At 38.4% G+C, this 13,602-nt stretch overlaps 1 protein-coding gene across 2 annotated transcripts in view; it reads right to left on the reverse strand.

Moving 5' to 3' along the window:
• The window catches only part of smarcd3a (SWI/SNF related, matrix associated, actin dependent regulator of chromatin, subfamily d, member 3a), a 496,564-nt gene that overhangs the window by 188,780 nt on the left and 294,182 nt on the right, over positions 1–13,602 (reverse strand). For both annotated transcript variants that reach the window (XM_039753231.1, XM_039753232.1), the window contains exon 2: positions 4,704–4,903. In XM_039753231.1, coding sequence (XP_039609165.1) covers positions 4,704–4,903 — 200 coding nt within the window. The remainder of the gene's footprint in view (positions 1–4,703; positions 4,904–13,602) is intronic.

The raw sequence follows: 13,602 nt of genomic DNA on the forward strand, positions 1-13,602 counted from the left end.
TTCTATTCTATCACTTAAACCCCAAAAACAGTTAGTGACAACATAACAATATGCTTCATATGTGTATCACTTGGCAATAATATGAAATCACTGTCAAAGTTCTACCTTAACCTAAGACTACAAAATGTCAACAAAAGTTCAGAAAAAATATTTCTATGACTAAATACTTAACAAATCTAAAAACGAAGATAGTAGTTTTACAGGAGAATCATTTATTAAACAAGGACCAGTTCTGGTTGCAAAAAGAGTGGTCTGGCCAAATTTTTCACTTTAGCTATGCAAAGAAAACCAGGGGTGTGGGAATCTTAATACACAGAACTAGCCCATTTGCAGTGTCAGATATGTCATGGTGACAGGCAATTTATCTAATACTAAAATGATTTTGATTAATATCTATGCACTCAACACGGATGATAGAGTTTTCTTCCAAAATGTATTTGCATCTATCCCTAATGGGAACACTCACAAAATTATAATGGCCAGAGACTTTAATTGTATTTTAAATCCAGACCTGCATAGATCCTAAAATGCAACAGAGATATCATCTAATACTGCAAAGATAATTCCACAGTTTGTAATTGATCATAACTTATCTGACCCATGGAGGCTCTTAAATCCTAACCTAAGAATATACTCCTTCTTCTCACCCATACATCATTGTTACTCAAGAACTGATTACTTCCTCATAGATAATAATTTTACTGCCCACTATCAGATCTTGTAAGTCCGATGCTATCATTATCATTTACCATGTTCCTCTGATCATGGACTGAGTCCTACACACTCATTTTGCATCTGGTGTCTTAACTTCCTGTCATTAGCTGATGAAAACTGCACAGAATTCAAATCAAAGCAAATTAATTATTTTCTTGACATAAATGCACCTTCAGAGGTCTCAACAGGTATACTTTGTGAAACTTTGAAAGCATTTTAAGAGGAAAGATTATTTCACATTTTTCTCACAAAAATACACTGAAAACCAAGAAGTCATCTGACTCAATCAGTGAAATTACCAGAACAGATCTAGAATACGGCAGGTCTCCAAATGAGGCACTCCATAGGAAAACACGGGTTTTGAATTCACAATTTAACCTCTTGACTACTAAAGAAACAGAACAGCTTATCTTTACATCACAAAATCATTAGTATGAACACAGAGAAAGGCCAATAAGAACCTAGCCCAACAAGTCCACAAGCAGGAAGTCAGTAATGCAATAACAGTAATTAACAACAGAGACGGAAATAAAATTGCTGAGAATAAAAATATAACTAACACATTTAAAGAATACTGTAAGTCCTTATATACTTCTCAGTTCAAATAAGATAAGACACCATCTAATAAGTTTCTTGATTCATTAGAGTTACCACATCTACATACCTTTGGTGCTGCAAGACTGCATAAACCTCTGACATAATTACTAGATGTTGTAAACTCACTTTAATGTGGTAAAGCAGCCAGCCCTGGCTACCCTGTGGAATTTTATAAAAAAAATTCTCAAATAAGTTAGTTCTACTATTATTATTAATGTTTAAACAGTATAAGCTAAAGACAAAAAAAATTCTACCTCAAACTTTTCGCCAAGCATTAATTACCATCTTTCCTAAGAAGAACAAGGACCTACTACATTGTGCATCATACAGACCAATCTATTTTCTGAATAACGATTTTAAGATACCAGAATGATAGCAGAAGGATTGAGAAAGTGCTTCCTTCTGTAATATCACAAGACCAAACCAGACTTATTAAAGGCATACACTTAACTTCTAACCTTTGATGTTTGTTTAATGTAATATACTGTATATATTCACCCATTATATCTAACATCCCAGAGATCTTATTATCTTTAGATGCAGAAAAGGCATTTGATATGGTTGAATGGGACTAGCTATTCACCAAATTGCACAAATTTGGATTCAGACCAAACATATATGCATGGATCAAACTACTTTATACTAGTCCAGAAGCCTCAGTTCGTATTAACAACATACTCAACAAGAATTCCCCTTATCACCTTTCCTCTTTGCAATCGCCACTGAACCATTGGCTGGATTCTCAGAGAAGGACTTGAACAATACATGCAGATGATATGGTATTCTAAATATCACACCTACAAAATTCTGTGCCAGCAGTCCTAAAAGAATTAACAAATTTTCAAAAGATATCTGGACTTAAAGTCAATTTTAATAAAAGCGTGCTTTTTCCAGAGAATTCTCTAGCATATAATATCAGACTGGACACCTTCCCATTTATCTTAGCAGATAATATCTAGGGGTAAATATTACAAGTAAATATAAAGTCCTTTTTCAACAAAATTTTGCTGCCTGCAAGGAAAAAATTAAACAAGATGTGACTAGATGGTCTACCCTCCATCTTACATTAGCAGGGCGAATCAACATTGTTAAGATGACCATCCTTCCCAAGCTGCTCCTCTTATTTCAAAGCATCCCCATATACTGTACATTAATAAATCATTTTTAAGAAATTACACTCAGTCATAATTTCATTTATTTGGAATTCGAAACATCCACGCATACAAAGGGTGACTCTACGACAACCTAAAGTAGAAGGGGGCATGGTATTACCCAACTTTCAATTTTATTACTAGGCGGCAGATATACAAGCTATAAAGACCTGGATGAATATCCACAAGCTTGGTCTGCAATAGAAATAAAATCTTACAGTACTTCTTTATATTTTCTGCTCTGTACCTCAGTTAATACAAACTACAGTCATTAAACTAAAAATCCAACTACCTTTCATTGTCTCAGAATATGGAACCAATGTAGGAAGCACTTTAAGACAGAAAAGTTTTTATCTGTTGCACCTGTACATGACAACCACCTGTTTGCACCCCGTCAAACATATAACTATTCAATGTCTGGAAAATGTCCGGGATTAATATACCTAGAGACTTGTACATAGATAATGTCTTTTCATCCTACAAACAATTACGCTTTTAATAAAACTTCTCATCAACACAATTCCTCCACTACTTTCAAGCTAGAAACTTTGCTAAACAGAACCTGCACAATTTTTCTCACCTTCCAACTTGTTCTATTCCATAAGAATTATTGATCAGTCTTGAAGACTCATATAGAATCTCTACAATTTATAAAAACATTTTAAAGTCTCTTCCTTTCAAAGACCTCAGATTACATTGGGGAAAGGATGTGTCACCCACTATCTCAGAAAACAAGTGGAAGGCAGCCTCGAGCTCTACATGTGCAAAACATTCAGTCATTCAACCTAAAATCTTTTATCAAGAAAATGTATCTTCTTTAAAATTGTCCAAAATGTTTCCAGGGCAAGATTCAACCCGTGAATGTTGCAATCTACCTCTAGCCTCACTGGGCCACAAGTTCTGGGTGTGCACCAAATTAACAACATTTTAGAAAATCTTTGCATGCCTATATGGCAGCCTTGGTGTCACAATCACTCCTAATCTATTAACAGCTGTGTTTGGTGTACTCCCATACGGCCTTAAAGTGGAGAAGGACTAACAAACTGTAATTTCCTTTACTGTATTACTAGCATGTAGACTTATCTTGTGGAACTAGAAGAATCCCTCCTCACCTCTCTTAAGTCAGTGGGTAACCGATGTTCTATACTACTTGAAATCGGAAAAAAGGAAATTCTCATTTAAGAGGATCTGATCAAAACTCTTTTTAAAACATGGAAGGATCTGATCAATAACATTTTAGAATAAGTGTCCATTTCAGGGAAAAGGATACCCTTCTTTTTTGCTACTTTAATAGAGTAGCTTTGGTTGCTGGCTCCTCTCTTTCTATTGGGTGGAGGACAAATTTTGCTTTTGATTTGTTACATTTTTTTTAACTGTAAGGAATGTTATCTGTTTCAAATTAAAATCAATAAAATTATAAACTATGCAGTGACAGATGCACGCAGCAAGAAGCACAGCTAATGGGCTTCTCTTTTGATTTTGTGCAGTTGCTGCAGAGAAAACACGAGGAATTCGATTTAGTGCACACTTCCAAAAATTACAAATATTTTGCAATTGGTAAAATGATATAAACTTTAAGTTTTCTACCTTGTGATGACATGCTTACTGCTTTTGAAGAGCTTGTGAATTCTTCCAAACATAAAACAGGTCATATCAATGACCACACAAAACTGTGCATGGAAAAGGAAAAGGAGAGTGTGATTTTTCGTTTGCATATAAATGGTTTAAAAGGAAATTACTTTGCATATTATCTTCTGTTATCTGAATGTAATAAGTGGATGGAGTGAGTGGTTCATCCTGTTTGGTGAGTCAGTGGTGGCTCTAGACCTTGCGAATTCTACCTTTGATTAAGCATATTGGGGCTGCAAAATTAATCATATATTAATCGTGATTATGACTATGGCAGCCTCGATACACTTATCTAGAGAAGTGGTGATTACAGCATTCAGTTTAGCTTCTAGAGATGGTGAGAAGGAATGCATATAATGTGATGCAATAAATTGCACAGTAGTTACCCTTAAATTTATATGGTTTTGTGGTACCTCTTCATTTGTGATTTACGTATATACTGTTTCTCCTCACATTATACGATTTTTATGCAACATTTATATTTCATTTATATTGTATTATTTTAATAAAAAATAATATCTTTGAAGCACATAAAACTAATCCCACTGGTGGAGTTATTATCTTACCACATTTTCCTACACACATTTGTCTCCCCAAAAACAATAGACTTACTTTCTAGCGCGATTCTGTGCTGCTTGCTGCTGTTGTTGTTGCTGAACTTGCTGAGATGCTGCAGGTCTTTTCCTAGTGGGCTCCATTACAGTGTTTGGCATTCCAGGCCGCACTGAAGGGCTGCCCCCATATGGTGGACCAGGAGGGCCCATGGGAGCCCCTTGATGGGGCATCCGAGCACCAGAAGGCATACCAGGACGCTAAAATAATAGAAAAGACAATGTATTAGCCCTTCAGTTCTTCATTTAGTTTTGAACAAAATTTAGACACATTGTAAATTAAGATTATTACAAACTATAAATGTTTAATTAACTTATAAATATGTAGGCATTCAAACAAGCATGCAAAAATAATTATGTTACAAAACTACTATAGTTTAAGGATAAATCAAATAATCCTCTCCTCATTTAAATGTGAAAACAAATATTGATGTGCTCCACTTCATCCAAACACCTAATGTGTGGATCTTCTCCCTACAGAAAATAACCTACATATTTATTTAAGTATTAAAATTTAATCTCAGTTCTTCTTCTACTTTCAGTATTGCGTTACTACTCTCTTCTGTACTGAAAAGAAAGATAATCCATCTTAAAAATGAGGACTTTGTAGGATGCCTTTCCCTATGATTATTTATTTATAGTTAAAATAGTAGAAATAATCTATTTGAAAGACCGTCTGATAACTTTATCTACTCAAAATCTGATAAACTTCTGAGAAAGTATAATTTGTACATTAGAAAGAATAATTTGTAACATTAAAAAATGCCTGAAATATTAATATCAGAGTTCTTTTTAAATTGTGCATTTTGACCAACCCCCAAAAATTTTCAAAGTCTCAAATTCCCCCTTGTGTTAAACTTAAGGATAATTTACCCCAATTATAAAAATACATTTCAAATCCTTTACATAGTAGAATATTAGCCATTTTTAACCATATTTAAAGTTTGGTTGAAACCTGTGCATATTCGCTTTCTGTGTGCATGACACTGAATGACTATAAACCCCTAACATTAGTGGTCTACCAGAACAGCTGTATTCACACATTCAGGCCATCCCGAATTTGTAAATTAATCATAGGAGATTTACAGATAAACTCTGTGTTAAAGGGCCTTTGGATGGACGATAGCATTAAAAATTTTAGTTGTGTCAGCCTCAGGAGGCACCCAGTGAAGTACTATTACTCTCAAGGGGAACTGCCATATTTGTGAATTCACCTTAAAAAGCTTCCCATCTTCTCATGGACAGCTCATGTCCACCTCTTAGGCGCCCATCTCAGGGTCGAGAAAACATTTGAGAGAGTAAAGCTCTGATTCTATTGGCCCAGGATCAATGAGGAGGTCCGGTGTTTCTGTCAGTCTTGCCCAGTCTGTCAGCTATGTCAGATACACAGGACGAACCACATTCCTCTAGTCACGATTCCTCAGAGAGAGGATCGGCGTCGATCTGGTAGGACCCCTTGGACCTTCTGTACAAGGCCATAAGTGCATATTGGTCATGGTAGATTATACAACTCGATACCTAGAGGCGGTTCCCCTGCGAGCTGCTAATACAAAGAATATCACACAGGAATTAGTACGGTTTCCAAAGAGTGGCCATACCTAAAGAAATCCTTACAGACCAAGGTACGCCCTTTACTTCGGATACATTCAGGGAGGTTGCCAAATTACCCTGTATTAAGCATCTCAAAACGTCCGTCTATCACCCACAGACGGATGGGCTGGTGGAAAGATTTAACCAGACATTTAAACAAATGCTCCGCAAGGTAGTCAGCGCGGACGATAGGAACTGGGAACAACTTTTACCCCTAGTCCTTTTCGCTTACCAGGAGGTGCCACAAGCCTCCACGGGGTATTCCCCTTTTGAGCTTCTGTATGGACGCCAACCCCGGGGCATTTTGGACGTGCTAAAAGAAGGTTGGGAAGGGGAGGCACTTCCCTCCACTAACATCTTAGAATATATCTCGCAGTTACGCGATAGATTAGATAAAATTCTGCCTCTGCTTAAAGAACACACGTCCCGGGCTCAAGCAGCGCAGGCCCGGATTTACAATCGAAACTCCTCCCTGTGCGAATTTCAGCCAGGAGATCGTATACTGGTGCTTGTGCCCACCTCTCACTCGAAATTGCTGCTCCATTGGCAGGGTTCATACGAGGTTAAAGAAAGAAAGGGGCTCGTCAACTATTTGGTAAGCCAACCAAACCATCGACCAAGCGAGAGGGTGTACCACATTAACTTATTGAAGCCGTGGAAAGTTAGGGATGAATACCCTCTTTCCGGCCCCTCCCTTACCCTTTTCTCTGAAAAGCTCACACTTAATCTCGGTCACAATCTGACTTCCCACCAGCGATGGGAGCTCGAAAGTGCGATCCTGTCTGTCCCGGAGCTGGTCAGTGCAGCGCCAGGCCAGACCTCGCTGATTCAACACAACATCATGACGGACCCGGGGGTGGTCACCAGGGAACGACCCTATTGCCTCCCGGAGGTGAAACGCGCTGAGGTGGAGCTAGAAGTTCAGCTGATATTGGACATGGACATTATTCAGGAAAGCCATAGCCCCTGGTCCAGTCCTATTGTCCTAGTGTCTAAACCAGATGGCTCATGGAGATTCTTTAACGACTTCAGACATCTTAAATCAGGTCTACAAATTTGACGCCTATCCCATACCCCTTGTCGACGAGCTCCTCGAGAGGTTGGGAACGGCCTGTTATTTGACTACTCTTGACATGATGATGGGTTACTGGCAAATTCCCTTAACGGCATCTGCTAGAGAGAAAACGGCATTTAGCACCCCTAGTGGACACTGGCAGTACAAGATACTTCCATTTGGGCTGCACGGGGTGCCAGCAACTTTCCAACGTCTGGTAGAGTGCTACGGCCCCACCAGTCCTATTGTGCCACCTACCTCGATGACATGGTCATCTTTTCCGGCACCTGGGAGGAATGTGTATTACAGGTTTACCCTGTCGTCCTGATGCTAGAGAAAGCCGGGCTGCACATCAACCCCCGGAAGTGCTTCTTCGGGTTGAACGAAGCCAAATATCTGGGCTACCTGGTAAAGGGAGGGATGGTAAAACCACAGTGCTCCAAAATAAAAGACATCCTGGAATAGCCCTGTCCGATAGTCAAAAAATAGGTGCAAGCCTTCATTGGGTTAGCGAGCTACTACCGCCGGTTTGTATCTTGGTGTTCTGAGAGGGCTGCCCCTTTGACAGATTTGACAAAGAAAAGGGCCTCTTTGCATGTGGTATGGCACCTGTTTTGAGAACACCTGATTTTTCGGTTCCTTTTCTCCTCCAGACCGATGCTTCAGACACACTTTTTGGTGCTGTGCTCAGCCAAAGTGTCGATGGTGTCGAACACCCCATAATTTACCTGAGCCAGAAACTGTTGGACCGGGAGACAAGGTATGCAGTGGTGGAATGGGAAGCCTTGGCCATCAACTGGGTGGTAACTCACCTGCGGTACTAAACTGCTGGGCCAGGAGTTCACCCTGGTGACGGACCACGCCACCCTCCAGTGGATGGCCCTTCATGGGGACTCGAATCCTTGGGTTACCTGATGGTTTTTAGACCTGCAGCCGTATAAGTTCACCGTCACTTATCGTCGAGGTAACCTCCAAGCAAACGCTGATGCACTCTCATGGGTTCACGACTTCTCGGTTCGGGCTGCCCGACCCGATGGGTCTGGGCTGAAGGGGGAGGTCATGTCATGCACGAGTGTATGGGGAGCAGTTTAAGGACCCGACACACACCGCGACAAGTTGTGCCAGGGGACAACGGCAGCGTACTAACCACTCTCTTCTTATATTCTTATCTTCGTAATACCGTCCGGATGATCCAAAGAACAGAAGCACTTCTGAGTTTCTTTCTTCCCTCTGGTCCCCGTTTGATGACATCAGCCACCCATCCAGCACCACAGTTTTCCAAGCATCCCACAGTTTAATTTCCAGTCCGACCCCATAAAATGTCTGTCTACCTATTCTTCTGTGTCTTTTGAGTTTTTGGAAACTACCGACCCTGTTTTGTGTTACAGTATACGGGGCAAAAAACCCCAAATCTTTATGAGCGTTTTGTCTCTATATTACACAGTGCAATATCAACAACTAGATTATTAGAAAAAATTTAAAGTTTATTTAAAATTGCTACAAATCACAACATTGTGTTGTCATCAGAATCTAAAAGCCGAGTTGCCTGCATTGTCACATTCTGCAATTTAAAAAATGATTTCTGACCAGAAACGTATTCATTTTTTTTCCATGTAGCATTTTCCATCCATTCATTAATTCAGAATCAAATACACTTAATTGACTAGGGCCTGCACAAGTGTCTATTGACTAACACAACAGCATTAAGGTACAGGCAGAAAATATTTTTTTTCTCAAGAAAGAAAAAACACTACGAAATGAAAAAAATTAAAGAATGTCACCGTCAACCAAAAGCATTTAGCCATCTTTAACACGTTAGCCACAGACAGTAAGGATGAAAAAATATTGAAGCTTACTAGATAGCTTAATCTATACTAATAAAAGGCAAAGCCCTCACTCTCACTCACTCACTCACTCACTCACTGACTGACTCACTCACTCACTCACTCACTGACTCATCACTAATTCTCCAACTTCCCGTGTGGGTGGAAGGCTGAAATTTGGCAGGTTCATTCCTTACAGCTTCCTTACAAAAGTTGGACAGGTTTTATATTGAAATTCTACGCGTAATGGTCATAACTGGAAGCAGTTTTTCTCCATTTACTGTAATGGAGATGAGCTTCAACGCCGTGGGGGCGGAGTTTCGTGTGACATCATCACGCCTCCCACGTAATCACGCAGTACATAGAAAACCAGGAAGACCTCAAAAAGCGCTCAAGAAAACATGCATTATATAATTGAGAAGGCAGCTAAACAATAAGAAGCGAGTTCTGCTACTGAAACAAAGCACGATGTAAACCTACACTTTAAATTAAGTTCATAGACAGGCTGCCGCTGGCGTTTGTAATTTAGTGCCTGCCCATATAAGGCCATCCGTCAGCGCAATCCAATAGCAAACTGCCACGGGTAAATATTCACGGGTGAAGGACTGTGCTTATGGAGAGGAAGATGAGATGGTCAGGGTGGTGTTTGACACAAACTCAGCGAAACTGCCAGAGAAAGTTTTAAGTGCCAGGACTAAGGTAACATTAAATAAAGCTATGGACATAGCACGAGATGGCACCAGCACAGCTGGGAACCTTCGATGCAAGTACACCGAGTGGCTCACGTGAACTGATGCAGTGCACAGATAAAAGCAACAGTTCCAAAGAGCTGAACAAAACCGAATTACACAATTGAAAAGGCAGCAAAAATATGAAGCGCCTGATAAGCATATTCATAAATGCAGCTACTGTGGAAACAAAGCACACGGTGGAAAAGTCAATGTCCCGCTAAAGGAAGACAGCGTAAAAAAAAAACCCGTGCATGCAGTTTGTCACATCACAGATAAAAAGGAAGACGAGCTGTTTATTGATGCAGTAAGGAACTAATCGATGAATGAAACCTCTTATCTTTACAACGATTGACAAACACGGAATGTAACTTGAACACATCGTACAAATACGAGCCTGATTGAAAGAAATAATGATAATCAAATCCTTGATGACAGCAACATTCAATAACACTCACAAAACAATTACTGTATATTGACAATCATGTTACGTTATTTTTAAAATGTTCCCTTTTCTTTTCATAACTTCTACTTCTCCACTGCGATACACGGGTATATATATAAATGTATATCTATAGCCCGATCTACAATACATACTTTAGCATAGACAAGCGGTGGCGCAATTGTAGAGTCTTCGCTTCTAACGCCGACATTCGAGGTTCGATTCCCGAGAGGGGATGTACTGACTATGTACGCGCTACGATTCATTTTACCTTCCCATCTCCTTGGTTTGGGACGTATGAAAAATATTAGGTTAACGCAGAATCATGTTACGCTATTTTTAAAATTTTCCCTTTCTTAGCACAAGCACAGTTGAGAAGCTTCGATGCATGTACTCCATAACGCGTTAAAAATAACGATTTAATCACACTTTCAATTCCAAGCAAACGGAACTTTTGTCAATGCATGATTTCCTGGTACATCCATTACACTGATGCACACATCACAGCTACAAAAATGTTAGAGTCGGAATAAAGCGCTCCTACGACTGATCATTTCGACTACCCGAGTAAGCCTTGATAAAAGCATGGTTTTGTGCACACTGAAAAGCAAGCAAAATTAGATGCATTACAGAAAGCGGACTTTGTGGCTCTTACTGGGGATCATTGGACTTCCGTGACCGTTAGTAATTCTAAATACATCTAATTACAAAATGTTCAATGATCACACTGTTTTAGCCTAATGTACAAAATAATTTTGGCTAATGTTACTCAGAGTTTAAAGAGTAAGCTGGTCAAATTACCTTTTATGTTTCTGACTTATTTTTTAAGAAGAAAACTGCACTTTATGGTGAAATTTTGGTTATTATTATTTAAAGACAATACTATTCTGAAAATGTACTTAAAGTACTTAAACTACCACTTTATTTTTAAGTCTGCCCAATTTTAACCAGGGATGATATTTTTGTTTCTGTTTTGAATTCAAATGCAGTTTAAAAGCTTTTTTTTTTCAGAAATTAAAACAGCTTCAGTTTACAATATTCATGTCCATGTCTATTATTTGATTCTGTCGCCCACTAAAACCGCTTTTAAATAAAAAAAAAAACATTTGCGATTTGGGGCAAATTTCGTAGCGATTACATACGATTAATCAAGATTAATTCTTACACAGCCTCTAATTAATTGGATTAATTTTTTTAATCGAGTCCCACCCCTAATATATATGTAGATATATGTAGATATATATGTAGATTTGTATATATATGTGTATATACAGTATATATGTAGATATGTATATGTTGTATATACAGTATGTATATATGTGTGTGTGTATATATACAGTATGTGTATATATATGTATATGTATATATATGTATGTGTGTATATGTATATATATATATATATATATATATATGCCAGCAACACTCATGACAATTACAAAACAATTACATTGTCAATCATGTTACGTTATTATTAAAATGTTTCCTTTTCTTTTTACTTCTCCACTGCCAATCGCAGCTATTTTGTATATATATATATATATATATATATATATATATATATAAATAGATAGATATGACAACAACACTCATATCAATAACAAAACAATTACATTAACAATCATCTTACGTTATTTTTAAAATGTTTGCTTTTCTTTTTCATAACTTCTTTAACACACTACTTCTCCGCTGCGAAGCGCGGGTATTCTGCTAGTCATTAGTAAAATGGACAGGTTTCTATTTCTTAAATCTAAAATCTCTGCCAAAACTTCTCATTTGTGGTAGAAGTTAAGCATCCATCACAACAAGAAAAAGCTGGACCATTTTCTTTTCAAAGACAATATCCTATATTTCAGATTTTCTCCATTAAGCTAACAATGTTTTAGTTTAGTAAATCAGAGTTAACACAGTCTTAAAAGTCTCTTACTTTTAGGCAGCTACAAACAATGTCTAAAGCATAACATAAGGGTCAATGTAATACAGGTCACCTATAAAGAAACAGAGTTTACTTTAGACCCATCTGCTACGCATTGACTATCAGCTCCAGTCTATAGCACTCAATTGCCATTCCATACTGGAAAGTATCAAGACAGCTCTTACATTTTCAGTCAAAAGAAGAAGAATTGAACTGTTTAAAATGCATTACATGGAGGTAGTCCAAACCGTACCTATTTTTTCTATCTCTTTGATCACATCACTTCATATGAACAGAAAATGCTGTTCTCGTCAAGGGCTACATTTTCACATGTCACATTCATTTGAAGTTCACAGTTTCAAACTGTTTCTTTTACGCAGCTCTGCAAGGGTCATAAGCACTTTATGGCTTGCAATGATACCATGATCAAAAAAGTAAAAACATTAATAGCAACACTCGAACCTCCAGTCCTCAAAGAAAAATGATGCATGCATCTCTGAAGACACACTGAACCCCAGGTTACTCTAACAAGATTACTGCAGTATCATTCACTGCCATCTGATGTCACTGTGGCTGAAAGCTCAATGGACCGGAAGCCCACTAACGTGGTGTAGGTAGGCCGTATGTCCAACGTTTTGGTCATGTATGACTTTTAGTTGGCTTATATGATTTGTCTCACTGTTACACATTGCTGCCTGCTATAAGGACACAAAGCCCCACTATGCTTTTCCAGTTGTTATGCTTCTGCCTTCTGTGAGGTGCACTGCTGTGTGGCTGTTGGCTGTGAGAAGGAATCAAAGCTGAATTTTGTCAGCAAGGAAGCCTACACGTCCAGTTCATGAGTTGTGTTATGTGTATTACCGCATAAGCTGTCCATTAACACCAAGATCGAGGCCAAAGGCCCATGGGTTTGCATGTTTTTGAGTGGCAGGCAGACAAACCTTTAAGCATTTCATATATTTAGATAAAAGATATTTAAAAAGCGCATACAGTAAAAACATATGTGTAGCACCCACAACATCTGACCCACATTCTTATATATTCAAACCAGTAACGGCGTACTTCAGAACAATGTGCAGTGAATACACTTGAATTAAGCATTCATAGTTTTCATACTCTTTCTCTGTAAGTTTAGTGTTCGTTTGCTCAGAGGTTGATGCTCTTGCTGCTTCCTGAGCAGCTTTTGTTTTCTCCACCCTAGCGGCCCGCTTCTTCTTTTCTTTCGTCAGCATCTTTTCACGTTAAAACTGATTAAGTCAGTGTTTGTGTTGCAATTACTTAGTATGTTTTCCTTAATTTTTCACTTAAGCTGGCACTTAAGTCTTCAATCTGCCTCAAGAATGATGTAAGA

Source organism: Polypterus senegalus, chromosome 5, assembly GCF_016835505.1.
Source record: "Polypterus senegalus isolate Bchr_013 chromosome 5, ASM1683550v1, whole genome shotgun sequence".
Lineage (NCBI taxonomy): Eukaryota > Metazoa > Chordata > Cladistia > Polypteriformes > Polypteridae > Polypterus > Polypterus senegalus.